Below are 27,531 nucleotides of genomic sequence, written 5' to 3'. Positions count from 1 at the left end.
GTAAAAAAAAAAAAAAGCAAAGTCCTGTTGTATTCCTATACTCTGAAACCTCCAGAGTACCACATCCAGGGGTTTCCGAATTTGAGCATTTCTGGATTTGTGAGGGCTTTTTAGTGGCTCATCAGGATTTGAGCCACGAGGGACTGAGACGCGAATCAGAGGACCGCTACACTGCCCGTCCCCCTGAGCCAGCAGCTGGAGAGAGAGAGGGAGGGAGAGAGAGAGAGAGAGAGAGAGAGGGAGAGAGAGAGAGAGAGGGGGAGAGAGGGAGAGAGAGAAGAGGGAAGAGAGAGGGGTGATGAGAGATAGGGAGAGAGGAGAGAGAGGGATCGTTCCGATTTCTGGGGAGATGCTGAAGAGCTCTTTTAAGGAAACTAGAGGGACTCGGGATCTTCGGGGGAGACGAGAGAGACCGAGATGAGACTAGGAGAGTAGAGAGAGCTCCGGCGGAGAAAGAGACAGAGGGAGAGAGAGAGGGAGAGACAGGGAGAGACCTTTAACAGCAACGTTTAATTCAGACAAAAATATTTACAGAAACAAAACAACCAAAAATAATAATAATAAAAACAACAACAACAAATACAGCAATAATAATAAAACATATCAATTCACTTACTCACTTATTCAGAAAATCAGAACAAGAAGGTCTTGAAACACTGAACACAAAACTCCTTTATATCCCCAAACCAAAACAAAGTTCTCCAGGTCTGACACCATTTTATAATAACCAGATTCGACCTTCACATGTGCAGCCACCAACTTCCTAAACAGGAGCTCAGCATCGATACAACCAGTCCAACCATCCATCCATTTTCCAAGCCGCTTATTCCCATATACGGGGTCACGGGGTCACTGGAGCCTATCCCAGCTGGCTATGGGCGAGAGGCAGGCTACACCCTGGACGGGTCGCCAGTCCATCGCAGGGCAACACATAGACACACAACCATTCACACACACTCACACCTACGGGCAATGGAGAGAGGCCAATCAACCTAATTTACCTAATTAACTTTGGACTGTGGGAGGAAGCCGGAGAACCCGGAGAGAACCCACGCAAGCACGGGGAGAATGCGCAAACTCCACACAGAAAGGCACCAGGACCTAATTTTATTTCTCCTTGTGAGCCAAATACTCATCTTTGCCTGTGTGTTCACCTTTGATGTGCGCTGTAAACAGGTCCAAAGGTAAAAACTTTATTATCCAGGACCTGCTCCATTCCCACAACCCACTGCTGCAGCAAAGAGAGTAGAAGCCTCAGTCTTGGTGAAAGAGAGAGAGAGAGAGCCAGAGAGCGAGAGCATCACATCTAGGTTCATCGCACACGTTTTCAAACATTTAAGTAAAGCAAATGTTTACTTTGTTGTTGTTTTTACCCTCTGTATTTTAAAAAGGTTTTAAAAAATTTATGTTCCCAAAATATTCAACTAACACATAAGATGTATTAAATTTAAATTCTCGAGAACACTGCATTTTAAGACCACAAACAGCAGAGTCTAAGTAAAATTGAAACTGTAGCTACACTGTAAGGCACAAGGTAAAACAGCAGAGGTCAAACTTCTCAGACCTCCAGCACAGAGAAGATGTTATGACTCTAATGACACATAGCAAAAGCTGTCTGGTAGTGGCTGTTTCCCAACGCACCGTGGCAGCAACTCAACCTAAAGCATAGTACTTGTAATAACATGTACCAACATATACTACGAATATGTGCCATGTGCGTACAGAACAGTACTGACCTCTTGTGGTCTTCAGTAATAAAAACAAAGACACCTGCTGAAAATTTTTACTGTGTCCTTACAGATTAAACTGATTAGTATGTCTTACTATATATATAGTAATATAAGCGTCTGACAAATATCCAGTTCATTTTGTGCTCTTCACACAATTAGCAAAATAAAATGTATTTATTGATTGAACTAAAAGCTTGCTCAAGTAGGATTGTGTGGGTTTGTATAGTAAATGGTGTAACTTTGTATACTGCTGACCCTTTAAATTAATTTAATTGTGATTCATTATGAAAAAAAAGCTGATTATTGTAGCTGGTTGGTTATATTCCCGTGTTCACGAGAAACCAGACACAAACACAGAAAATTAGAAATAAGACACTTCTGAGTCGGGACCCTTGTTAAAAGCATTATTAGTTCCACAACATAACAAAAACAATAAATCCACTGGAATTACAAGTACAGAAATATTTAGTACTACATAAGTACAGTGTAGTGCAACATGATTCACAGTCAGCAGGTACTCACAGACGTCAGCCACAAGGGAGAAGCAACGGCTCTGATAGTTCTGTACAGTCTAAAGTAATCAACATCCACTGAACGTTTACACTTAAACAGAGGAAGAAGCTGGAATGAGTGTGACAATCACATTTAGTCTCCAACAAGCTTGAATTAAAACCAGAGAGCTAATTGATTAGATCATCTCACGTGTGCTTCAAGTTGTTTATTTCAGTGACGTGACTAAACAGACTGCCAGCAGAGTAATGAGTTTAGGCCTGAAGAACAAAACCCTGAGGTTAGAAGAACGTGCTACTCGATTGACTTCAGAATGAGAAAACAGAGGAGATGCTGCTGTTTGTTCCCAGTTAGTCCCTGTTAATTTATCCTTCGTATTAGTTTTTTTTAAACAAGCTTCCTTCAGTTTGTCTTTGCTTATTACCTTATTTTCATTTATTTACACTCATTGCACCTTTACAAAGTTACTTCATTGCTAATAATTTCTGTGTCAGTAAACGTTGAATTTAATGAACATACGTTGTTTTTATAACCTGCACAGTTTGAGGTTTTATTACTCAAGGTATCACTACTGTACAAAGCACATGGCCTCGACTAAGACACTGCACTGTCCACACTCCTTCACCAATCTCTCCGTTAAACCGAGTTCTAACTGATTAACACTTGACCTGACATAATTTTTCATCAGGTGTCATTGACTATGAGTCCTTCTAATGGGGGGACACTCAAATGACAAAATGTATCTATGAAAGCGATAGTAGCGGCATCAATTATAGCAAACTTTAGCATTCAGGTTTTAAACATTTAAGTCAAACACAGAAGAGAAGAAAAAATATTTTAAACACATTTGTTTCCTTTGTCTAACTCATTTGTTTTACCACTGACTACCATATTTCTTTGTATGTCTGCTCAAACTCACCAGGACACATGACCATGGGTCCTTGCAGCTTGAGTCTCCATTCTATATTTAATCTGATAATAATTATTCTTAATTTTATATTTAATCTTTAGTCTAACTAAAAATTCTTATCAAGAATGTAATTTGGCATGAATGTGGAGTCTTAATAAGTTAAATATAAATTTACTTCGTTCTGAGCGTCCCACTTAAAGCAGTTTAACTTTAGCAACAGGTCCCACAAGGTTCTGGCAACTGTTAAGAGGGACTCTAATCCCCTCTTTTCGTCAACTAGCCTCCCTTGTATTATTTCTTCCTCCATTTGTCCACTCTCTTTATGTGACGTTGGATATTGGGTCGCTGATTTTCAGACACCACCAGTAGATGGTCCTTGCCATGATCAAAAGAGTCAGCAGAATGAGCAGCGCCCATGACACATAGATTCCATGGGATCTCTTGGCAGCGGCCCATGTACCAACCTGAACACAGACATGCACAGAAAAAAGCTAATTAAAAAAGTGGATTTGGTTTATTTTACAACCTCTTCGATATTTGATATTATTGTATAGTGACATTTTTCAGTAATTAATGTATAATTACACAGGCCATGTATGCGCGTGTGTGTGATTGTACAGTTAATATTGCTGATGTAAAGCTATTTGACATACTATTATTCTATTTTTAGAATTTCCTTTATTTAGTTTTTACTTTTTATTTAGTTTCTACTTTCTTCACCCTTTACAGTACATTCCAAAAATTCAACTGCAAAAGTTCAATAGCTATTAGACAAAATGAGCTTGATTACTTAAATGTCTTCACACAGACATACATACCAACAGTCCAACAGTGGAGGCAAGCAGCACTATGAACAACAGGGAACAAATCATGCTCCGCCTCCTTGGGTAGCGGTGACCAATAGAAGAGCTGGAAATCGTCCAACACAAAACCAATTAACAGTCTAAATGAAAGTCACCAGGCAACTCCTCTATTCACACACACACGCACACTTACACTTTCCTGCAGTGTGGACAACGGGCCAGGGTCCGGTCGGAAAACTCTGTCCACTAAGACAAAATAGAAATAAAAAGGTCGGTTTGAGTCTCTGTGAGTGCGTCAGCCCTGTCACCATGTACAGCAAATAAATTATCTACAGAACAGTGACTGAAAAAAGGAAGTGACATTCACACAAAGTCTGCCACTTTTGCTTGTGTGGGTGTTTGTTACCAGGAACGTATTGGAGCAGTGGCCACAGATGACTCTGATGCCAACAGGCTGATGCCGTTGTTCAGGACTGTCTTGGCCAATGTGCACTGGTCCCAAATTGATGACGCGCTTGCTGAAAACAAAACCATAAATTAATACTTCATCAGCTGTTCATCATTCATTATCAAATCCTTTCACGGTAAAGATCTTTTGTATCCAGGCCATGGGGAGCATATTGTAGTCCAAAATGAGTACTAAAGAACACAGTTCACCAAACCTGCCATGAGTTTGCAAGTATTGGTTTGCAAAAAAATGGAGCTCAAGTAATAAAGATGAATCATTTGGGCGATGGGGTAGGAAGATTTGAAGAAAAAACAAGACTTTACGCAAGCCTTCATGACTGGGCTTCGGTGAACAGCTGCTGGTGTGATTATGTCTCACCAGTATGGTCTTGGGCAAGCGATCCGCTGTGATGTCACTTTGCAAATCAGCAGACAGTTACATGGGCAGCGGACGTACTTCTTTCCCAACGGAGCGTTTTTAATTGGCTACAGAGACATACACAAGGAAAATAAAGAAATCAAGAGAGTTGTTTTAATCCAATTAAAGTTCAGTATTTCATACGTAATATCCATTTTTTCCTTTCTGTGTGAATCCGCATGACTCACCGTGGCCTCGTTGCAGATGCTGCACTTCACCACATGCTGGTGCATCTTTCCCTCCACATCGATGACACTATGACAGACCCGGCAGCCGATGACCGGGGCGCTGCTGCTGTCTGGGCTTCCCTGTGGAGAGTATGGAGGTGGAGGCTCGCCTGGGGCGAACGAGCTCGGGAACGGTGCTAAACCTAGAGAAGGAGGAGAAGAGGAAAGTGACAAGTTATTGGAAGAAAAATTCCACAATTTTCATAAATCCTGTGAATTTTGACTGTTTTTTGTGACATTGTGAAAGGAACAACTGCCTCACTATAGGGGCCAATATCAGCTTAGATCCTGTAATATATGAAATTGCCATTTATGTTCACTTTCAGTCAGTCATCATATCATTCAGCCAGTGAGTGATATACTGTAGACAAATGACAAACTTCACAGCGTTATTCATACTAAAGGGAACTGAGAAAATAGGAACTTTCTGTTTTGAATGTAAGCAGTGACATATGAGTCATTCAGTCTGCTGCTTAAATGTCTCAAATAATTGGATGTTGAGTTTTGACTCTCTATCGTTCCTGTCAACTGGGCAATTAGCGCTCACAGTACGTGGAAAAGGAAATTGACATTTACATTAAACCTCCTTAAATCAAAGTGCATAAAGTGCTCCCACACCTCCTTGCTGGTGACCCCAGTGGCCTTGAACCTAATAAAACATAGGAGAAGTGCCAGGAGATGACATGGCATGGAACAGTAGCTTTTATCCGGTCCAAATGTTGTTCTGCTCAGCCAAGGTACGATGCCTCTGGCATGATCTGTGACTTAGGAGGGGTTTGAAACAGTTCAATTTCCTGATCATGCCTGGTGACTCTTAGGGCAATGACTCAGGCCTCACATGCTAGTACACTTTCCCTTCAATCAATATGCTTTTATACAGCACCAGGCCGTTGTAGTGTGATGATTATCCAAAGCCTGCCGCCAACTCAACATAAGACTCTGAAGGACAGTTAGAGGTCCATGATCAGAACTTAACCACGCATTTTACCTGCTGAGCAGGACATGTTGTCATCTGCACTAACTTCTTGGGAAGCTGGTGGTTATTTACCAGAATGAAGCCCAGGCCACATTCTATTGTACACATGCTACAACATCATAGCGCCTTGGGCAAATAATGTACGTGCTTTGTTGACAAGTCACCAGCCCAGACCGTATCTTTCAGGTATAAGGAGCGTCAAGGGAAGCGGAATCAGGAAACGACAACCTCGGATTAACGAGAAGCCTAGAACCTTGCAAGAATTCCAAACTTTTTTTCACTTCTGGAAATAGATACAGGTCATATCTCAACGCTTTCCTGCAATGCAAACCACATACCAAACACACCTTAAAAATAAACAAAAAAAGAAACGAGACTTATATTAACGCTGGTGACAATTTAAAAAGTCAGATTAACTTTAGCAGGGGCTTATTTAAATACGCTCCATAGTAACTTCTAGCTAGTTAGCCTGACACCGAAACTAATGCTAGCTCACGTTTGTTTACAAGTTTTCGAGACAAAAATGAATAAATTCAATGCTTGTGAGGAAACCCAGGTCCGTGTGGATTACTCGGTTGATGGTGTCAACCAGCGGACATACTCTGTGGTTCAGGCAGAAAACCGGGAGAGAAGCCGTTCGTCGCGTCGTGTCGGTCGGACAGCAGCGGTGACCGTTCGCCGTCCGCCATCGCTCCCACCGCACGTCGCACCCAGCGGGAGTGTTTCCAGCACCGGCGGACACTTAAGATGAGACGCCGAGGCGATTCCAAGCCAGAAATCTGTTAATTTGACGCACACATGACTTAGCGAGCCAGAAACCCCGAAGGCGGAAGCGATGCAACGAAAACATCTCTCACATGACTGTGGACTGAGTCGCGACTGTCACGAGGTGACGCTCGACCAATAGGAAAGCGTTGCGCAAATGCGGTTTTTTCAAAGCCGTTATTGTATTGGTTAGATTATTCGTCATTTTATATAATAATAGTATGCTTCTTTTCCCTTCATGTGCGTAATATATTTTTATGCAAAAGGAAAACAACACGATATTTATAATTATCCCACTTGTAGATGTTGCATAAAATTATGTTTAAGTTTAATCATTTGTAGACATGTAAAAAAAGGAAATCATGATTATATTACATTAAATATCTGTCTTTTTGCATTGGTGCAGGCAGGGATCACAAAGGTGCTGGAACATGCAACACTGGCGTTTCATTCATTTCAACATTAGAAACAGAAACTGCTCATTAATAATTTCTAAGTGCATACAGACAAATGTATTTTTACATAACAAAGTTTTCATTAAAGAATATTACATTGACTGAACTTCTGCTTTGTTCTCCAGCTCTATTAAGATATTTTAGTGCGTGTGTATAAAGGATTCGCATTACACTGGAATAGTCCAAGAACCACATTGTTGGAACATGTCCAGGACTTTCCACTCTGCTTTCAGCTGTAGACCTGTTAAACCTGCAGATGCTACTACTGCTATTAAAAACAAAAAGCCAAACCTGTTGCTTTAAACAAATCAAAGCATAGCAATGGTACACTTTAAATATGTTAAAACAGCATAAAACAGCTAGTGATATATCATGTTCACATAAGAGTAAGCACATTAGAACAGTCTCTTTATAGTACTGTATAATGCACCAAAATGTCTGTTGGTTTGAGGTCATGCTAGTCCTTATTCCATTAAAATCAACTAATGCTATGATGTGTTTATATTTATTACTGTGGGTGTATTGTGGGGCATATGAACAAATGAAAATCTGAACAATCACCATAACCAATCCATACTAATAGTAATAAGAAACTCCAGCATGCTTGAAATGACATTCCAATGCAGCAGACAGATATGAGGAGTCAGCAACCTGGGGTTCCAGAAGGTCTGACATCAAAGGCCATGGATACACTTAAGGTGACACTAACTTTAAATCTAACAGGATCCACCTCTTTATTATCAGTCACCAGATCATAGACTGTCTTATAACTCCTCTAGCAAACCCTCTCTTCCAGACCCCGACTAGCACAGGAAGGTAACAATTGTAAAACTTGGCATGTGGACTCATTAGGAAAGGTAAAGACTTCATCTGGAGTTCTTATTCAGATGCACCAGAACTTTCAACTGTCATGACTGTGTTGAAGAGATAATATACAGTTGAAATGTATGCAGTGTTATTAGCGTTGGAGTGGCTAAAACAGTATAGGCCGGGTAAAGTTTAGGTTATAGGTTGCAGAAGAAAGTGGGAAAGGACAGAGGTTGGAGCAGGAAAAGAAGAGGTGGCTTTTACCAAACTAAGGATAGGACACAGTAAACAGTACGCTACATATACTGGGGAAACATGATGACAGACTGTGCAGGGAGCGTTAAAGTACAAACGGAACTATTTAATGACTGCTTGTAACTCCTTGATTGACCACTGACATTTCCAGAACAACCAGAGTAACATCCGGTTGCTCTTTCCGGTTACTTCAAAATAAAAGTACCACATTTGTACAAACCATAATATAACGAAAACACTGTGGAGACATAATGCATATTAGCAAACAAAACTTAACAGGGAGTGTCAGACGTTTTAAACAGTAGAACATGATGATGAGATGTAGAATATACTGTACAGCTGTGAAAGAGAAGAAATTATGGTGTAGCGGATTCAAATGAATAGTTTGATATTAATGCAGAAACATTAACATTTCTCGTTGGGGCACCAGGTTTGTTTAAAAGCTGAAAGCTGAAACCATGCTTGTTTCAATCTAGTCAACGCCAGATGTCAATTTAATAAGTTACTAGTTATGAACAATAATAACAACTTTCTTGCGATAAAACCAAATCAGTCTCTAATGTCGTGTATTCTTGTTGCGGTTCAATGACCTCCGCTTAAATCTGAAGAACAATGTCCACAAAACCAGATTCCTTTTAATGTTTTATTAATCTAATACTACTGGATATATGAATAACATAATATGGAAATACTCAAATAACAGAACAGGAAATGAGCAAACAACTACCATGAAATGATCAGCAATGGATGAACAGGGAACACAGTGTTGGTAAATGAGGGTGTGCGTGTGTGGAAAGCTTTGTACGACAGATATTGTTAACAGCAATTAATTAACATATGTGAACACAATCACAGAAAATACAGCAATCAGCAATGAATGAATCAATGAGTGAAAGGACCAGGAATGCTCAAAACCTAAGTGTGTGATGACTTTGATCAAGCGAAAAGAGTATTTGTCTCTAACTTATACAAATCTAAGGACAACTAATGAATTTGGAATGTTCAGTTTTAGCGCTTTGAGAAACACCAGACTTCTCAGAGGATCAGAGATGTTCGTCTTGCGTTAGTTTGGAGCTGCAGCCGCTGTGCAGCGTCTCCCGTTACCGGTTCGGTTGAGCAGGGGTGCCCTCGCTGGTCCAGGTGCCACGGCCTCTGGGCCAGGAATCGTCGCCCGCGGTGATGATGACGGCTCGGGTTCAGCGAAGTAACAGTCAGCCAGGCTGGACTTCCAAGGTGTTTCAAAGCGTCGGCGCTACTTAAACTAGCCCCAAAAGGAAACAGGCTGGAATCCAATTTAATTAGTTCGATCAAAAATCGCGAGGCAATTGAAGACTGTTTGTGATAGTTTCAGTTACGCTGAGTTTCTTGAGATGACCTTCTAAAGTAATGAAATTCGCTGCTCGTTCGTATTTCTAAGTTTAATGTAAGTTTATAAAATTTAAGAACAAAGGAAAATTAAAGAGAAGTAATGCGGCCCAAAAAGAAAAGGTAAAAGAAGTTTGAAGGTAGAGGGTGTCACTGGTTTAAATACCCCTGGGGCAGTGGTCACTTCAGGGCAGAGAAACAAAGAGTTCCACCTCTTCAGATCAGTCCCCTGATGTCTCAGGAGACTTTTGCAGAGGAATAAATGATAATTATTTCTATGCATTGAAAAGATGGAGGAATCTGAGTGTCCCTTCATTTTTAAATACTACGCGTCATCACTTTGGTCAACCTCCATTGAAAATCAGCCCATTGAAGTTTTCTTTTGAAGACATTTAAAGATTGACAGCCTCTTTTTGTCAAGTAGCCAGCATGATTGGTATTTTCATGTGTTGGATTAGTCGAAATGCCATTAATTTATTGGTTTGCCCACATGCTACTGCAATGTGTATTGTTTCAAAATGCAGTTTTCACGATGTGTATGTATGCTAAACTGTCACAATACGGCATTAGGCCTGATACATGCTGAATGTTAAACTGCTAGACAGGACAAAACAAATGTGACGTTATTTCTTCTAAGCAGTGAAGAAAACACAGACACTGGTGGTTTACTGTTTTATTTAGGTGCTTACTTCCTTATTAGCTTTTTGTAATAATGCACCTGTTTATCCCCCAGGGCTTACTATCGAGACTGCAAAGTATGTTGGTTGATGTCTTTGACACACACACACACACACACACACACACACACACACACACACACACACACACACACACACACACACACACACACACACACACACACACACACACACACACGCTTTAAACTTTAATTTTCTGAGCTACTACACAATAATAATAATAATATAATAATAATAATCAAATAAATTTTCCTTTAATTATCTTTCTCCAATCTGTAACAAAGTCATTTTCTTTGGGTCAGAATATTTGCTGCCCTGTTTGTATTAATTTATTTAACCAGTTTTTCCCATTTCTTTTAATATATCATGTGAAATATTCTTAAAAACAACATCTCACACTTTATGCATCATAGTATTGCAACATCTGTCATGGAGAATGTTGTGTGTCCTGTTACTTTAGTCGCTTCTTGTGCTTCATTCCTGCATAATTCTTAGACACTCTACACCTCTACACAGTGAGAGCATCTATGGTTTACAGGGTGAAGCAAGTATTTCAGTGAGACTGTGGGTGGAGTGAATAATTCTGCTGACAGAAAACCACTCTTCATCTTATGTTAGACAAACATTCACTATGATGCTCTCCTTGCTGCTGCTGATACTGCTGTTGGGCTCCAACTGCAAAGCGTCCTTCATGGGAACAGTTGTCACCTATTATGCAAAAACTACAACGTCAAATAAAACTGCTGCAGTAAGTGTTTTTTTTCTAAATTGATTTAGTTAAAATTAGAAAAACTTTTACAGTAGGTGCATTGCGTGTGCATAACGTTAGTTTTGAAGTTCAGCTGTCAGACAAACAGGTTTAATGTGATGTGTATTCACATCCTGCACTACCTGTTGTACATCTTGGTAAATCTTCCTGGCGTCTTTTTTCCCCCTTCTTGACATTCTTGTCATGAAGTGTGAAGAGACTGCAGTGTTTGACCTTGTTGACTCAGGTGTTTACTACTCTAATAAGTTCCAGTACAGAACATTTTATTCATTGTTTCAACATGAGCTAGTTGAACATTGTTTTTGATTATATCTGCACCTTTAATTGTGCAGGTGGTTTACACTCAGGACACCTATGAGGGCCCGACCTCGCCAGTCTCGTGGTTATGCAACTCTAAGGACTGTGGCTCAGCGATCACAAATTCAAACCACCATACCGTGAATTTTTTGGGAAATTTGTATGAGCAGCAGTACATTTGGTATATGGTTCCGAACAGTGACCTTTTTCAGATGTGGTAAGAGCAGAATTTGTTACAAAGTGTGGTGGAGCTAATGAACTAGTGCTAACACTGCCCAGCGACACTTTTCTTTGAGCAGGGTAATTCACGGCTGCTAAAGCTGTAGGTTCTGTAGAAAGCTGTGGCTTCTTAGCCAGGTAGAAAACAGGAGAAAGGTGCACATACAAAACCCTTACCAGGTATGGGTCCTGGGCGCCTGGGGGGGTTCTAAGGGCCCACGAACTTTGAGGGGCCCCTTAGAGACCAGCTTTATTAATAATAGCATCATTATCAGTAATATATAAGATATTTTGAATTTGTCAATGAAAGAATTGCAAATAAGACTAAATTGCGGCTGATTTCTGCCCCCCCCCGGTCAAATTCCACGCCTCCTATTTTATTGCACGGTTCTGTCCATCCACCTGGATCCTATAGATACGCAAATGAGTGACATTAGATGTCTCAAACTACTTTCCAAGATCCAAATGCAGAGCTCTCACTCTGACAGGTTTACAAAATCAATCTTTTATCAATCTTCACCAGGCAAGGCATCACACTCTAAATTAGTAGGTTTTTCACTATTGAAAATGAAATGAATGTTATTTTGACTGAATACTGATACGTTATCATAGAAACAAATAATAATTAATCTTGCACAGCTGGTTTCAACCTCACAACCCCATGGTTACCAGCTTGCACTCTATCCAACTGCAGCTACATAAGAGGTATTGGTCAGTACTTTTAATAAATCGTATGGCCCGAATGGGAATCTTCTTTATAGGGCCAGCGGCGCCCTGGGTGCCAAATGTAAAAGGAGCACATCTAACTAGGTTTCTCAAATGTAACTAAATTACACAAGAAATTTTCTCACATTTAGCTAAATGTGAAAATGTCCAAACATAAACAATAAATATAAATGTTAAATGTAAATCTAAATGTTATACCTAAATGTAAATGTTAAGCAAGTGTAAAACTGAATATTCATGACATACACAAAAGAACTCCAACCTCATATTCATGACATTTGCAAATAGACATTTGCAAATAGACTCCACCCCTCAAAGAGCGCTTGTTAAGCCGACCTCTGATCAGTGACACTGACTCAAACACCTCAAACAGTGCGCACAGCCCCGCTCACATCTGACTCTGGATCAGTGAACAATACTGGAGGGAAGTCTGAAGTCAAAAGAAGCCAGCATGGCCGTCAGCTCCGACTCCCTCCCATTAGTGGGAATTAAATGGGCTGTAATAGAAGCTGAGCAGCAGATGTCTGTGTACCAACAGTGTGCAGTGGTTTCTCTGTTTGGGATGTGCCTTCCTGCAGTATAGAAAAAGTCAATGTTACATTTACTGTAAATTGTATTATTTGTCCAACAAATATAATGGCTATGGTACAAGCTATAGGTTACTGACCAGATAAGCAGCAGTTATTGTAGTGATGTGACTAATTAGCAACTAAGCTTGCAACACAACACAGTTACCATTCCAACTAACCATATTAGAATTTGATGGAACAATGACATAACCAAAATTCACAAGTCGATTTAGGCTGTGACCGCAGCTCCCTGCCTGTAGCCGCTCAAAGGCCAACAGTCATTAGCTTTTCTCCACACAGTTGTGTGGTTGCAGCAGCCCACAGCAGCACATTTCAAGAGGACAAAGGCTTGGTTGACTGGCTGTAGCCGTTAGCATAGCTAGCTAATTGCTTGCCTCACACATGTGGGTTACTACATTTTAAACAGACAAACTAACACATTAAGACATCATAATTATGGAAGTGGATGACTGTGGTGGAGATTTCCCATAAAGAGGCAGATGGGAGAGTTGTCTTTTGTGTGATTTATTATAAAAATAAAGAAAAATAAAAATAATGGGGAAAGCAAATCAAAAACATGGATGTTGATCGTGCACATCAACAAACCAAAAACCAGCTGTTCCCCAGCTGTTTTTTTGTTTGTTGATGTTTGTTGATCAGTGCACACACCACGAAGGTGTGATGCAAAGAGCCTACAATCCTCAAGTTGTTTCTGCCTTTTAACCCCTTTCTCTGGCTCTGGTGGAATGTCTCTCTGCACCAATAGAATTGTTTGTGCCACTTTATCTCGCCGTGACTGAGAAGATAAGTTGCATTCGGTTTTACAGCCTTGGGTCTGGTGGGGAGTCAGATAGGATGGAGCCAGAGACCGGGTGTAAAAGACAAACACATATAATCTATTAATGTAAAATGTGAAAAAATAAGAAAATGCACTTCTTCTGTGCTCAGTCATAGGGTGGCTCCAAAATGTCTAAAAAGTGGATTTTGTATGATTGGTCCCCTTTAACATTTCAATATTTTAATTAATATTTATATTTATGTAACCCGCTTTCTCAGGCTCTGTCGTGTCTTGGAGGACCGTAGAGCGTCCAGACCCCTCTAGTTGTCTGTGTTGTGTTAGGTTGCAAGGTGGTGGGGAGTGTAGGCAGCACAAAGACCAGACACTCAGGCTTCGGAATTGCAGCAGGGACCTACAGCTTCGCGTTCATTGCTGTCACGTGTCACTCAACAGAAGGCCAGAAAACATCTCTCAATCAACAAAACCAGTAATCCACCATTTATGTCATTTAATTAAATGTGAGAAAACTAGTTATACGTGCTCCTTTTACATTCGGCACCCATAAAGGGTAAAAACTAAATTACACTGATGCTTACACCATAAGACAGCCAATACTAAATAACTAACTAAGAGAGGGAGGGGAGGACTAGTACTGTCAATGATTTAATTAACTGTAACACAAAGCGATGACACACAACATCCACTGCACAAGCAGGCTACCATTAACAAAAACAGGTAATTAAAAAACTATACTCAGAGCCACTACATAAGCAGAACACAAATATAAAATAAAACGTGTGAAACAACAAAGTAAATACACTACACAGCAGGCTGACACTACAGCTAATATTACATTAAATAAACTTGGACAAAAAAGCATGACTAATAATCACAGTACAAACCTTAGAGGCCAAAACATCAACAAGCACAAACAAACATTTTCACACTAACAAAGACCTCCAGCACAACACTAACGCAGACACAGAAGGTGACAACTACAACATGCATCAGTAACATTGTGACTGACACTGACACTAGCACTGATTACAATAATTAGACACGAGGAACAGAATCACAACAGAAGGTAAGACAAAGTGAACAGACACTGAACAAAAATAATGGTGTAAATTGTCACGATCTGGGGTTTTGTTTCTTGTTGTGTCCCGTTTTAGTACAGTAGTTCCTGTTTTATTTTGGTAATCTCCCGGTCTCTGTTTTGTGTTCCAGCTTCACTTCCGGTTTATGTCACGTCACAGCTGTTCTTGTTTCACCCGGTCATTATTCACACCTGCACGTCATCAGTAATCGAGTCACGTTGTGTTTAACCACCACCTGTCACATTAGTTCTCTGCCAGATCGTTGTTTGTGTGTACCCGTCATAGCTCCCAGTTTCCTTGATCCTATCCGGCCGTGTGTTACGTACCTTGTTTCTGGACTGTTGACTCTGAGCCTGCCTTATCGCTGTCTGTTCTGTCTGCCCTGGTGTTGTACCCGCCTGTTACCGACCTTGCCTGCCTGACCACGATCTGACGCTCGATGATTCTGGTATTAGATTTCTCTCGTGTATGAACCTTGCCTGTCCCTGACGTCGTCTCTGCCTAACCGGAATAAACCACCTTTTGTTCACCGTCAACCTGTGTACGCTGTGCATTTGGGTCCTCATCCGAGCGTCCCCTGACATAAATATGGCATGGCTTTTGACCAAGCAGGTGGCATCTCTTCAAAATAATCACAGAAGACCATTACCAGCAAATATTTAAAACTAATTGATTTTAATTGATCACCTATAGTGTATCTACACTCCCATATTTTAGATTTTCATTAATAAAACTGAATGAGTTTTAAAATGTTCTGTGCAGTATATTAATCATTGATATGTAAAAGTTCATATTACTTTTTATTACAGGTTATATGGGCCCTATTCACCATGGGTGAGTAATGTTGATGGTGGTAGAATTGGTCAAGCTGTGGCTGTGATTGATCTGAGAAAACGCTCTGACACCAACAAAGCCAACTCATCACCTCAGACTGCAATCATACCTCTGAGGTAAGGGACTGTGCTGCAGTGAAGAAAAATAACAGGGAATATGCAAACATTATTTTGAATTATTTATAAGTTAAGTTCTGGTGGTACAGCTGCTTTAAGAAATGAAAATCAGAACCTTTTGTTTCAGAGTTCCATCAAACTGTCAGAGAGACTTTAACCTCTTGGCCTTTGACCCTGATGGAGACGATGTAAGATGCAGATATGGAAATGCATCACTGTCAGAGAGTTACACCTACAAAAAGCCACCTTTTTTCAACCTCTCATCAGTAAGTACCTGAAGTACTGTACTGCACTCTCTTTAGGTAACGTAAATTTAGCAAACAGTTCCAGGAAACAGTAGTGGTTGAAGATATAAAGAATATTACATATCTTTGATTATAAATGGATGTGTATATAATGTTAAACAAGCTGCTAAAGATAAGTTTATAGTCATAGTTTGATAATACTCTACACTCTAGAATATGATGTTTTAAATTGAACTTGTGATTTAGGGTTGATGTCTAGTTTGTTCTTATTTCTGTCTTTCACAGTCCTGTACGTTGTCATTCAGCCCAACAAGCAGCAGTAAGGAAGGAGCCTATGTTGTTCAGATGGTGATGGAGGACTTTCCAAAGGAGAATATCACCCTGACTCAAACTAATGGTTCACAGGAGGTGAAAACCAACAATGACGCCATCAGCAAGATTCCAGTCCAGTTTGTTGTAAGAGGTAAGACATTTGCTTTTAATAGGGTGAATTTTAATAATCAGCAAACTACCATCATGTTAGGAAGCATTTCATATCCATTAACTGGGCTGATTTTCACTGAGCAATAATAAACACTTGTTTATAGACTACATTCATGTTAATTTGGCCTTTGAATTCATTTCATTATAACTTGTGATCCATTCAATTTTATGTTTGTGCCACCATGTTAAATAGATTAGATTAAATTAGATTCAGCCTTACTGTCATTACACATGTTCAGGTACAGGGCAACAGAATGCAGTTAAGCATCTGAACAGAAGCGCAATAAGGTGGAAAGTGCAAAATACAGTATAAATTATTTATAACCTGCTGTTGTTGGCTGTTAGATAGTTAATCAGCAATTTTGTCCATTACTAAAGAACTGTGGAAGTTTTCTTGTTTCAGTCTGCTTTATATAAATGTGTATTCAAGAGTGCTGAGTGAGTACTGTCCTATAGATAAAAGACATGATCCTATTAGTAGAAGAACTCAGTAGCAATGTTGTTGTCATTTCAGTGGATCCTGCAGTGCCATCATGCACAGAGGGACTTTATCTGCCCAGGATTCTGACTCCAATCCCAGATAGACTGTACACGATTGTCAATCAGCCTGTGCTAATTAATATCACAGCAGAGGCTCTTAATGCTTCGTAAGTTACAAAAAAAAGACATTTCATATGATTTAGATATTAGAATCCTATAATTGATGTATTACAATTACAGTACAGAAACATTTTGTATTTGCAGTAGAAATCTGTAGTGTTAATGATTTTTATCCAAACCAGGTTTATCAACAGACAAAAAATGTAACATAGAAAACATAAATAAGAGTTTAAAGGGTTCTACACTGTCTGCTTGGTCCCATAACTTTTAACTATTGCTATACATGTAAATGTTGTCCAGCTATATGTGTAGCAATATACACTTTTTTTCCCATGTTTGCCAAAGGCTCTCACAGGTGCTGTACAGTGGCCCGTCCACCATAAACCTAAACAGGGTATTACCAGGACAGTACGTCATGAGTTGGACTCCACCTGAAGATAACGGAGGAGAAAGCCATCCCATCTGCTTTGTTGTCGAGGCAGATAATGTGTAAGTCTAAATGAATATTACAGTGAGAAAGTAGAAAGATTAATCTGCATGCATAATATAAATAAATTACAACTGGGTAAATGGTGGTGTAGTGAACTAAATATCAGTTTGGTATTATAACTTTAATAAATCATGTACTATATTGGTTCTTTATTTCTACAGTCTACCCAAGTATCACTCTGAGCTTCGATGTGTCATTGTTACTGTTGGCAATGGTGAGTATAGCCCCGGGTTTAACCACCATCACTGAACTGACTGCATGAAACACAAGCAGTCCCCACAACAGCAAGATCCCCTTTTACAATATCTGATCTTCAAATGACAGCTACAACATCCACTAGTGTTACAGTGCAGTATATGCATGAACTCTAAGCATTGACTCTACCAACAACCGCAAAGATAAAATGTTGCAACTATTGCACCAATTACTTCTAAAAAAAGATTAACAACACTTTCCTCTCATCAGAGTATTATAATAATACCTCCACCTACACCCCCAACAGCTACAGCTACAGCTACAGCTACAATCAACAACTCAAATAAAGGTGAGTATTATTAACATGAGTAAGAATCAAAGTTAAGTACCAGAATATAAATTTGAAATCTGGTATCATCACAGACGGGCGGCACGGTGGTGTGGTGGGTAGCACCATCGCCTCACAGAAAGAAGGTTCTGGGTTTGATTCCCGGAGGCGGCCCTGGTGCCTTTCTGTGTGGAGTTTGCACGTTCTCCCCGTGTTCGCGTGGGTTCTTTCCGGGTTCTCCGGCTTCCTCCCACAGTCCAAAGACGTGCATTAGGTTGATTGTACTCTCTCCATTGCCCGTAGGTGTGAGTGTGTGTGTGCATGTTTGTCTGTCTATGTGTTGCCCTGCGATGGACTGGCGACCCGTCCAGGGTGTACCCTGCCTCTCGCCCATAGCCAGCTGGGATAGGCTCCAGCACCCCCGTGACCCCGCATTAGGGAATAAGCGGGATGGAAAATGGATGGATGGTATCATCACAGACAGTACTGAGAGTCTGTTCTGTATTTGCTTGGTTGTAGTTTGCTATAGCCTGTATTACAATGCTGAGCCTCTTTTCTTACAGCTGTTGCTCGCTTGATAATGAGAGTGTCTTCTTCGTTGCCACTAGACGATATCAAGAATATCATTACACAGCTGGTGGGTCTCAATTAATGAGAAACACTATGATCAATTATATATCTATTTATATCTATTTTATTATTTATTTATCTCATTACCAATATTGTCTCTTCCAGATCAAAGATGAACTGACTATATTAGGGTTATCAGATGTGGCATTGGACTTGAACATTGTGGCAAACACAACAAACACTGGTGGTTGATTCGTTTTTTTTCAGTGAACTAATTTCAGTTTTTATTATGTTTTTAATTAGTGGAATTTTGGGCCACCACTTCCACAATCTTGGTTAAAGCGAATGGGATTACCTGTTGTTTTTTATATTTTTTTATGGTAATTGGCTGGAGAAACACACCTGGTTTTCAGACATTGAAACTTGGGGTTATATAATTAGTGGCAACTGATCTACCGCTGTCACTTTTGCACCTGTAATAAAATTATAATAAATCCAGTAACTGCCTTGAACTCTTACTCTAAGTAGAAAATTGTGTTCATCAGCTAGCTCTGCTCACTTACTAATTGACATTGCCAAATATTTTAAGAACAATTGGAATGTGTAATAGAGAACATCAGCATCTTCTCACATGGATGACATCAAGCTGTATGACAGAAATACTGTATATTAAAATGTTATTTGGTCTGGAGAAGTTTGGTGGTAGGGACTAGTGAGTGTCAGAGCTACTATCTAGGATAAACCAACAAAGATCAATAGATACATAGAGATCTTTAGTGATTTAATCTAAACAAATCTGAACAGAAAGACAGCACAGACGAACTACTCATAAGTCATAAGTAGAATAAATGTTGTACTCCACCACACCAAACTGGACTGGAGGTGCAGACTGAGCAATCCAGCAATCAGTCAAAGGTCCAGAATAACCCAGGAATGTATCTGTTGGCTAAAGTGCAGAACTGAATTGTGCAGAACAGAAGTGGTCTATATATATAGACAAATGACATCAAAAACAAAACAAAATGTATATTAACTAGTCCCACAGAGGGGAAATTAAGCTATTTGCTTGTTGTTGTTATTTAGCTTATTTGCTAAAATTAGCTTGATTGCTAGAGAGGACTGCCAAAAGTCAAGTTATAATTTTCCATTCAAATGCCCCTGTACATAAAAAACTGGCTATAGTTGTTAAGTTAAAGAACTTCACAGCAGCAGCAGCAGCAGCAGCAAAGTGCCTCATTTCATGGGGACAGTTTGGTCCTATTATCCAAAACCCACAGTAGCCTAGTAGCCAGGGAGCCCACACAAGTTCAGTTTTATGATCCAAGTCCACACAGAGCCCCCCAGGCAGAGCCGCAGCAGCCACAGAGACAACACTCGAGGCCAGAGTGGACCACTGTGGGTCAGTGTTGTCCACCCAAAAAGACCTACGGTCCGTAGGGCGCCCACCAAGACAGGCCCCTGCACACACAGAGGGCTGCCCGTGTGGCCCCAGGCAGGGTCCGCAGCACCTCCCAAGTGTTTTTTGTGTAAGTGGTGATTTTCGCAACCAGCCCCAGTGAAAAAGCCCACCCCCCGGCCCTGAATGCATGTGTATGTGGCTTGGTATGAGGAACTGTGGGAGATCCCTAGTTTCCCAAGGGGTCCAGCACACAGCTCAAGCCCACTTAGATCTGGTGCAGGGGCTGCTGGGATTGGGAAGCTTAACCAGATTGACAGGTGTTGGCATACTCCTTATCAGAATTGTTGCACAGGTGAGCAAGACCAGAATACATGTAGGAATTTATCTGCTGTGTTATCTGTACAGTAAGGGTAAATTTTCGATTTTGAGAGACCCATTTGGAACATCCCTTCCTATGTATAGTGTGTTCTGGGAAGAATTTTAAATTGTATTAATTGTAAGTTACTGTAGAATTTTCTCTTCTCTGGAATAAATTTAGTGGAAAACATTAGTGGTGATCAGTTTTCCATTTAGACATCAGGAGGCTTGCTATTTCATGAACGTTGGAAATTAAAATATAGATTTTTGATACTGTCCTCTTCAATGAGATTCCAATAAATCATTCTATTGCTGTTGTCAGCTGCATCTGTATAGGATTATTTTTAATTTTATGATTAAGTATTGACTTTAGCTGCCGATATTCTAAGAATCTTGCACTAGTGATTTCATATCTAGACACTAAATGTTGAGGGGTAAAATTATCTATTGAGAATACATGTTTCAAATGTGTTATCCCTTTCTTATGACAAATAGGAAAATGTATTGCATTTATGTTTTGTAGGATGTCTAGATTGTTTCAAAGAGGTGTGTATTGGCAAAGCGTAAGCAAAGATCCAGTAATTTTAAGAAAATCCCACCAGTCTCTCAGAAATGTTCTCATGCTAATACTCTGGAACTACTACTACTACTAACTGCTCGAGTTTGATTTTGGTGCTGATAAATGGTAAATCTACAACTTTCATATTTCCATGAAATGTTTGTTCAATGTCTAACAATGCGTCTGTTGATCTGGGATTTTATCCATTTGTGGATATGGTTCAGTCTATTTGCAAGAAAATACTGGTACTGTAGAAAGCGTTTTTAAGATGATTCGTGGCATCTTGTTTCTGCGTAATCTTACACATCTTGATCGTTGCTCTTATTCTAGTTATGGAAGTAGCTGAAAGAGAACGAGTATTGAATAAGTCTGCTGGTAGTTGCTACGATCTTCTATCAATATAATATGTTGAACCTATGCATCCTGTCTTTGAGTCTAACTCAAACTGTTGAATGTTCTCAAATATTGTGATATTAGCAAAATATTTACGGGATTCGATCTTGCTGTCACTGCAGCTAAATTAACTAACATTACACTCATGGCCTTAACCATTATTCTCCTTAAGGTTAAGTTAAGGTTAAGTGACATTATAGATTTTGTCCAGTTGATGGAATATTCTGAAAGTACTGAGAATTCATCTATGAAGCTGATGGTTGTAGGGAGAGACACACGTGACACACTTCAGGAGGAACAGTAATACATCATAGTAATACGTTAATGCTGTCTAATTACTACAGCTAAAGGTTCAATAAATATCGCAAATAGTGATGGGGAAAGTGGGCAACCCTGTCTGGTCCCTCTATGCAGAATAAACCTTGATGAGGTCTGGCTGTTTGTTCTGACTGCCAGGTTTGCTGAGCTGTATAATATTTTGGTCCAGTCTACGAATGAGTTCCCAATGCCAAATTTTTGCAGAGTGGCTAAAAGAAACTTTCAATTCACTGTCGAAAGCCTTTTCTGCATCTAAGGGGATTTATGGCTGAATTATATATGGAGTATTTTTTTTCTAATCTTCTAGCTAGTGCTTTACAGACTATTTTTTTACAGACTACATTTATTAATCAAATTGGCCTGTAACTTGATGGAAGCGTAGGGTATTTTCCTGGTATTTGGAGCAGGCTTAGAAACGCTGAATTAACATATTGAACATATTTTGGATATAAGGTGCAGACATGAAGTGCTTGATACCATTTTGTGTCATGAATACAGTCAACTCCTCAGAAGTGAACTGTGGCTCATTGTGTCAGAATACTTGATATAGCGGACCTACATGCACAGCACCGGAGACAGACAGGTAAGTATGGAGGCTTTAATCGGTCTCGTAGGTCAAGGTACAGGCAGAGGTTGGTTCACTGGTGGTCAATCGGCAAAGGTACAGGCAAGGCGCAGGCAGAGACAGTGTACAGGAGAAGCTGGCTGGCAACAAGGTGATCAGGTAAGGTGAAACCGGATATGAATACAAAATAAAACAGGAAATGGCACTAGTTAGTATGACACATTGTCACCTAATTTGTTTAGGGCCGCAGTTTCTGGAAACGATAAACCTAAGGGCAGCTACAGTCTTTTCTGAAATGATTGACTTCATCAGTATAACCTCTGACCACTTTGAAAGAACATTCACTGCCATGAGAAACATTGAGTTCATGAATGGCCCTGTAAAGTCAATATGCACTGGCAGATGGCCACTCCCAGGGGTGAAGTAGAGCCTAGGATGGCTCATTCTGGCCCTTCTGACATCCTGAACAGTTTTAGTAATGTCTTCTATTTGTTTATCTATACCCAGCCACCAGATGTAGCTGCGGGCAAGACTGTTCATTTTTACTGTGCCCAGGTGACCATCGTGTAGTGTCTATAAAACCCAGTAGCTTTGATGGAACCACCACAGTAGAGTTCCCTGGCATATAGAGAGTTGGTCACATAACTGAACATAACAGAATTCTGGAAACGTTGGTTTACCATGAACAGGTAATCCTTGCTGCATGATTTTATAGAGCTTTGAAGTAGAGTTGAGTCATGTCTGTGTCTGAAATTTAATGTTTATCAGAGGCATGGTTCATCATGGTTGTGGGGTACAATTGCTGGATCTCTAGTAGAGAGCTTTTCTTCATTTGTTGACAGTGGTACAGTAACTGTGACAAGCCTTCTGCAATAGAGTGTTGTTTGGTTCAGTATCATAACTGTAGCCCCTAGGAATAGTGCCAAACGTTGTATACGGGCTGCAGATACTATACTGTGCGCAACACAGGGGTGATGCTGACCTTGAAGTCACAACAGATGTGCACAGCTTCAGTCTTTCTTTTCTTGATGACAGGAACAATACGTGTGGCCCATTCACTCTATTCAACCTTTTCAAAACTGCCTAGTTCATTAAGTTTTGGAGTTCAGCTTCCACCTTTGGGCACAGCGCGTACGGTACAGGTTGGGCCTTATTGAATTTAGGTGTCACATTTTCCTCCAAATCAGTTCTTGCCTTTATGTTTTCTACTTCCGCCTTTCGAGGAGTGCAGACGTGTTTCTCTCTGCTCCCATTTTATTTTTGCTTGCAGTGTCCTTGTCCTGTCTCTACTGTGCCCCCTGATCTGCTATTCTGGAATAACACTTTTGAACATGGAGCTAATCAACTGGTCACTTAGCGCATTGGACAAAATTTTCTCACAAAGAAAACAATCCCCGGGAGAACCCCTGGCCCTCGGGGACACATGGCATCCCTGATGCCCCTTGTGTCTGGAGCCTCTGTCCATCAAGGATGCAGAGGATCTATTCATATTTTGGACTTTGATAACATGGCTTCTTATGATTGGCTTTGGTGGTGCCCTGCTTTATGGGAAGATTGGAAAATCTGTGGCCGGCTCATTGGCGTGTCCACCGGCCGTGGAGCTACAAACGCCGATGGGGGCCATGGTTACTCGGCTGACGGAATTACACCAGAGGATGGCCAAGAAGGAGGGACTGATTAGTAACATCTCAGCCCGTTCGGAGGAGGACAAGAGACAGGCGGATAACATCTACAGACTGTCATGTTCTTGAAGTCACATCCTGTTTTATTGCATAGCAGCTCCGGTTTCCTGTCGCATCTCATTAGCTCCAGCCTTACTTCCGGTTCTCATTACTCGCACCTGCCTAGAATCAGTAATCACTCACCTGCATACTTAACCACCACCAGTTCCCTTAGCCCGTTGCCAGATCGTTGTATGCCAGTCATTACTTTCCAGCGTTTCATCGTCCTGCCCGTTTGTTTCTTGATCCTGCTTTGTGTTCCTGACTCCCGATTCCTGTCTGCTCCTGAATGGTACTGTCACCTGGAAAGATCTTGTAATACCGACCGGATGGCCTGACCTCGAGATAGCCTGCTCCTTACCGGTACTGTAACCTTGCCAATCCTGTTGTCGAACCCTTGCCTGCCCTTGGACCTGATTCAGCCTGCTCCCTCTGTACTGAAACCTGAGAATCATTTGTGTATGACTTGGACGACTGTTGTAAAGAGAACTGTATTAAACCCTTAAAGGAGTCATATCATACTTTTCATTCTAAAAAATATTAGACTTTAATGTCTCAGTAAGGTCTCTGTAAATTTTCATCCCATAAAACCCTGTAGATCGTCCACACTGCCCCTGTCAATGTGTGGTTTTCACTCTCCATCAGCAAACGCTGTGTTTTCTGGGCGTGTCGCAAGCGAAGCTGCTCGCCACACCTCTGTGCAGAAGCGCATACCTTTTTTGTTGTTTTTTTTTTTTTTTTAATTGGCTCCATGGATACGAGCCACCGCACGGTTACGATACAATAGGTGGCAGTAGTGCGACATTGAGAATGCAATCCACCGCAATCCTCTACAGAAGAAGAAGACCCACTACAGGACTGCACGACATTAGCCAGCTAGTTCGTAGCGTTGTAGAACCATACGTCTACGATCCCGAATCTGACCCTGAAGCTGAAGAGGAGGCTGTTGAAGTCGCCACATTTCGGCTGATGCAAGATGTGTCTCATTGGTAATGTCGCATTTACTTCAATTTAATTGATTTATGTAATTTGCAAAGTGACTAGCGGTTGCTAATGCGTATGCTAAATGGCGTGTGCAGCTTCAATATTCACAACACGACTTACCTGGAAAACTCTCGTTAATAGAAAACACTACTTTAGCTTACATTATACAAATAAATAAGTTTGAGAGCATAGCTGAAATAATATAAATACATTTTACATTTACACATTTCACTGTTTTTGTCTTACTTGTGCTGCTGCTCTGACATAATTTTATTTAAAAAATGTGCATTAATATTTAGAGCAATCACTGCATGACCTTCCTGGGAACAAAAAGCATTGGTTCAAATTATATATTGACCTAACGTATTTTTACTGCTTTTAATTATGTTTTTTGTCATTCATGATAAATTTGACAGTAATATGTCTCTGTATCTGAAGTTGTTACAGGTATCTAGTCTACAGAGGCTAGTGAGCTGGTGCTGAGGATTCTTGGGGTGAAGAATCTGAGTTGCCATCTCTTCATGCTTCTTCATGCTTGGGTTGTAGATGAAGACAGTTTCCTGATGGATAAAACACTAAAACACTCATAGTATGATTGATGTAGACCACCTGTAGAATAACTCCTTTACCATTTGAGTAAAAATGTGTTTTTTGTGAGTGCAACACTCATTAAGAATTTTTTTAACTTTATTTATATATAATTTATATGCGTTTTATTTATGGCCGCTTCAACTTTATAGCTTACCATATTAGAAAGAGAAAAACATGTAATTTCAATACTATGATTTCCTAAATAAGTGTTTTCCCTTCAGAAACAGAGTTCAGTGAAATACATAATAGTTAAAGCCAACTTTATTGTAAACCAAAAAAATACACCACTACTCCAAAGCTAGAACAAACTGTTACCTTCACACTCCAATGTGCAATGTATAGGTTACTGAGTTAATTAAGAAGTCTGGGGGTTTGAGGACGAAGGAGAAGCTTTTGCAGGGCCCTGCAGACGAAATGCATGAAAGTAGGGTAAACAGGGAGATGTGGTGATCCTTGTTCTCATCACTATTTGGAAGACTGAGCGGAAGCAGTCCTCTACCAGATGGAAGCTGTGGCTGTCCTCACCATCACCTCATCGAAACAAAAAGGTACTGCAATCAGAATTGTAGATTAGTGAAATGTTCATTATTATGTAGGTCAAAACCTTCTCTAATGTAAGAACACACAATACCAGACAAAAAATTAAACCAAACAAGAGGACAGGCCTGTCTGTGCTAAAACAACAGAAACAGTTGTTACAATTCAAAAATAAAATCTAAACAGTATATACCAATTAAAATCTTCTATTACCTATCTTACTGTTGGTACATACAAACTTACATACCTTCACTCCTGAGCTGGGCAGCAGATGTCTGTGTACCAACAGTCTGCAGTGATTTCTCTGTTTCACAGCCTCCTTGCATGTGGGCAACTGGGATTTGCCCTCCTACAGTATAGAAAAGACTGTTACATTTACTGTAAATTGTATTGGTCCTACAAATATAATGGCTATGGTACAAGCTATCGGTAACTGACCAGATAAGCAGCAGGTGTTGTAGAGATGTGACTAATTAGCAACTAAGCTTGAAACACAACACAGTAATCATTCCAACTAATCATGTTAGAATTTGATAGAACAATGACATAACCCCAAATCACAAGTTGATTTAGGCTGTGACACAGGACGGGGTAATAAACATAACCGCGTTCATCTGCAGGTTCTTTTTGTAGCGATCGACCAGCTGTAGCTCTAAAGTGCAAAGGCCTAAAGGCATGCTAACGGCTAACGCAACACAAACAGGAGCGGCAGCACATCAACAGGACAAAAGCTCGATCCACCGCTTCCTGCCTGTCGCCGATCGAAGGCCCATCGCTATTAGCTGTTCCCCACACAGGTGTGTGGTTGCACCAACTCAGAGTAGCACATTTGAAAGGGACAAAGGCTCGGTTGACTCACTGTAGCCGTTAGCGACGCTAGCGATTAGCTTGTCTCACATGTGGGTTACTGCATTTTAAACAGACCTAACTAACATATTTAGATATCACAAGTATCAAGCACAAACTTACTACAGCGAGCTAGATCCACCGCTTCCTGTCTGTCGCTGCTGGAAGGGCGATAACGATCAGCTGTTCCCCGCAGGTGTATGTGATTACAGAAAAAGGACAGACGCTAGACCCACCGCTCCCTGCCTGTAGCCGCTCGATGCCGATAGCCATTAGCTTTTCTCCACACAGGTGTGTGGCTGCAGGAGCCCACATGAGCACATTTGAAGGGGACAAAGGCTCGACTTGCTGTAGCCGTTAGCATAGCTAGCTAGTAACTTGCCTCACACATAGGTTACTACATTTAAACGGACAAACTAACATTTTAAAACATTATAAATATCAAGCATGTACTTACTTCAGCGAGTGGATGACGGACTTTAGGAATAGGTCCTTTTTTTCCAACAGCCGTGAAACACATCCAGCATTGTACGCACCCTCGTTTGAAATGCACATACACCAGTCCGTTAAAAATAAAAG

At 40.5% G+C, this 27,531-nt stretch overlaps 2 protein-coding genes and 1 long non-coding RNA gene across 5 annotated transcripts; 1 reads left to right on the top strand and 2 right to left on the bottom strand.

The window, feature by feature from the left end:
- Positions 1-2,120: 2,120 nt before the first annotated feature.
- Positions 2,121-6,897, bottom strand: LOC114851071 (type I phosphatidylinositol 4,5-bisphosphate 4-phosphatase-A-like). The gene is made up of 7 exons (XM_029142611.3): positions 6,623-6,897; positions 5,007-5,188; positions 4,780-4,886; positions 4,360-4,471; positions 4,147-4,199; positions 3,969-4,059; positions 2,121-3,614 (listed from the first exon to the last, which is right to left on the bottom strand). The coding sequence occupies exons 1-7, from the start codon at positions 6,708-6,710 to the stop codon at positions 3,471-3,473; spliced, it is 777 nt and encodes a 258-aa protein (XP_028998444.1). The 5' UTR covers positions 6,711-6,897; the 3' UTR covers positions 2,121-3,470.
- A 3,988-nt stretch (positions 6,898-10,885) lies between these two features.
- LOC114846750 (uncharacterized) lies at positions 10,886-19,180 on the top strand. Of its 3 annotated transcripts, none has more exons than XM_055506911.1 (11): positions 10,886-11,114; positions 11,468-11,649; positions 15,631-15,771; positions 15,899-16,037; positions 16,302-16,479; positions 17,014-17,146; positions 17,445-17,588; positions 17,751-17,803; positions 18,053-18,133; positions 18,676-18,749; positions 18,848-19,180. In XM_055506911.1, exons 1-11 carry the CDS (start codon positions 10,998-11,000, stop codon positions 18,932-18,934), a joined length of 1,329 nt encoding a protein of 442 aa, XP_055362886.1. In that variant the 5' UTR covers positions 10,886-10,997; the 3' UTR covers positions 18,935-19,180. The 3 variants fall into 3 exon arrangements, with proteins under 3 accessions (XP_055362886.1, XP_028991609.1, XP_055362887.1); XM_029135776.3 differs by having other exon boundaries at positions 10,887-11,114; positions 18,092-18,133; XM_055506912.1 differs by lacking the exon at positions 11,468-11,649 and having other exon boundaries at positions 10,956-11,114.
- A 6,632-nt stretch (positions 19,181-25,812) lies between these two features.
- On the bottom strand, positions 25,813-27,317 carry LOC129603797 (uncharacterized). Its single transcript, XR_008694019.1, has 2 exons — positions 26,354-27,317; positions 25,813-26,120 (listed from the first exon to the last, which is right to left on the bottom strand). It is a non-coding gene; the product is annotated as an uncharacterized LOC129603797 (long non-coding RNA).
- Positions 27,318-27,531: the final 214 nt, after the last annotated feature.

The sequence above is a fragment of the Betta splendens genome, chromosome 2 (assembly GCF_900634795.4).
Source record: "Betta splendens chromosome 2, fBetSpl5.4, whole genome shotgun sequence".
NCBI classification, from domain to species: domain Eukaryota; kingdom Metazoa; phylum Chordata; class Actinopteri; order Anabantiformes; family Osphronemidae; genus Betta; species Betta splendens.
This window is presented reverse-complemented; position numbering and strand designations above follow the sequence as displayed.

Coding starts and splice junctions, on each gene's coding strand:
- LOC114851071 (XM_029142611.3), bottom strand. CDS start 6,710: ATGGCGGACGGCGAACGGTCACCGCTGCTGTCCGACCGACACGACGCG. Junction 5,189..6,622: donor TTTTCTGCCTGAACCACAGA/GTATGTCCGCTG, acceptor CTCCTTCTCTAG/GTTTAGCACCGTTCCCGAGC. Junction 3,615..3,968: donor CCTCCACTGTTGGACTGTTG/GTATGTATGTCT, acceptor GTCTGTGTTCAG/GTTGGTACATGGGCCGCTGC.
- LOC114846750 (XM_055506911.1), top strand. CDS start 10,998: ATGATGCTCTCCTTGCTGCTGCTGATACTGCTGTTGGGCTCCAACTGC. Junction 11,115..11,467: donor CGTCAAATAAAACTGCTGCA/GTAAGTGTTTTT, acceptor TTAATTGTGCAG/GTGGTTTACACTCAGGACAC. Junction 16,480..17,013: donor AGTCCAGTTTGTTGTAAGAG/GTAAGACATTTG, acceptor TTGTCATTTCAG/TGGATCCTGCAGTGCCATCA.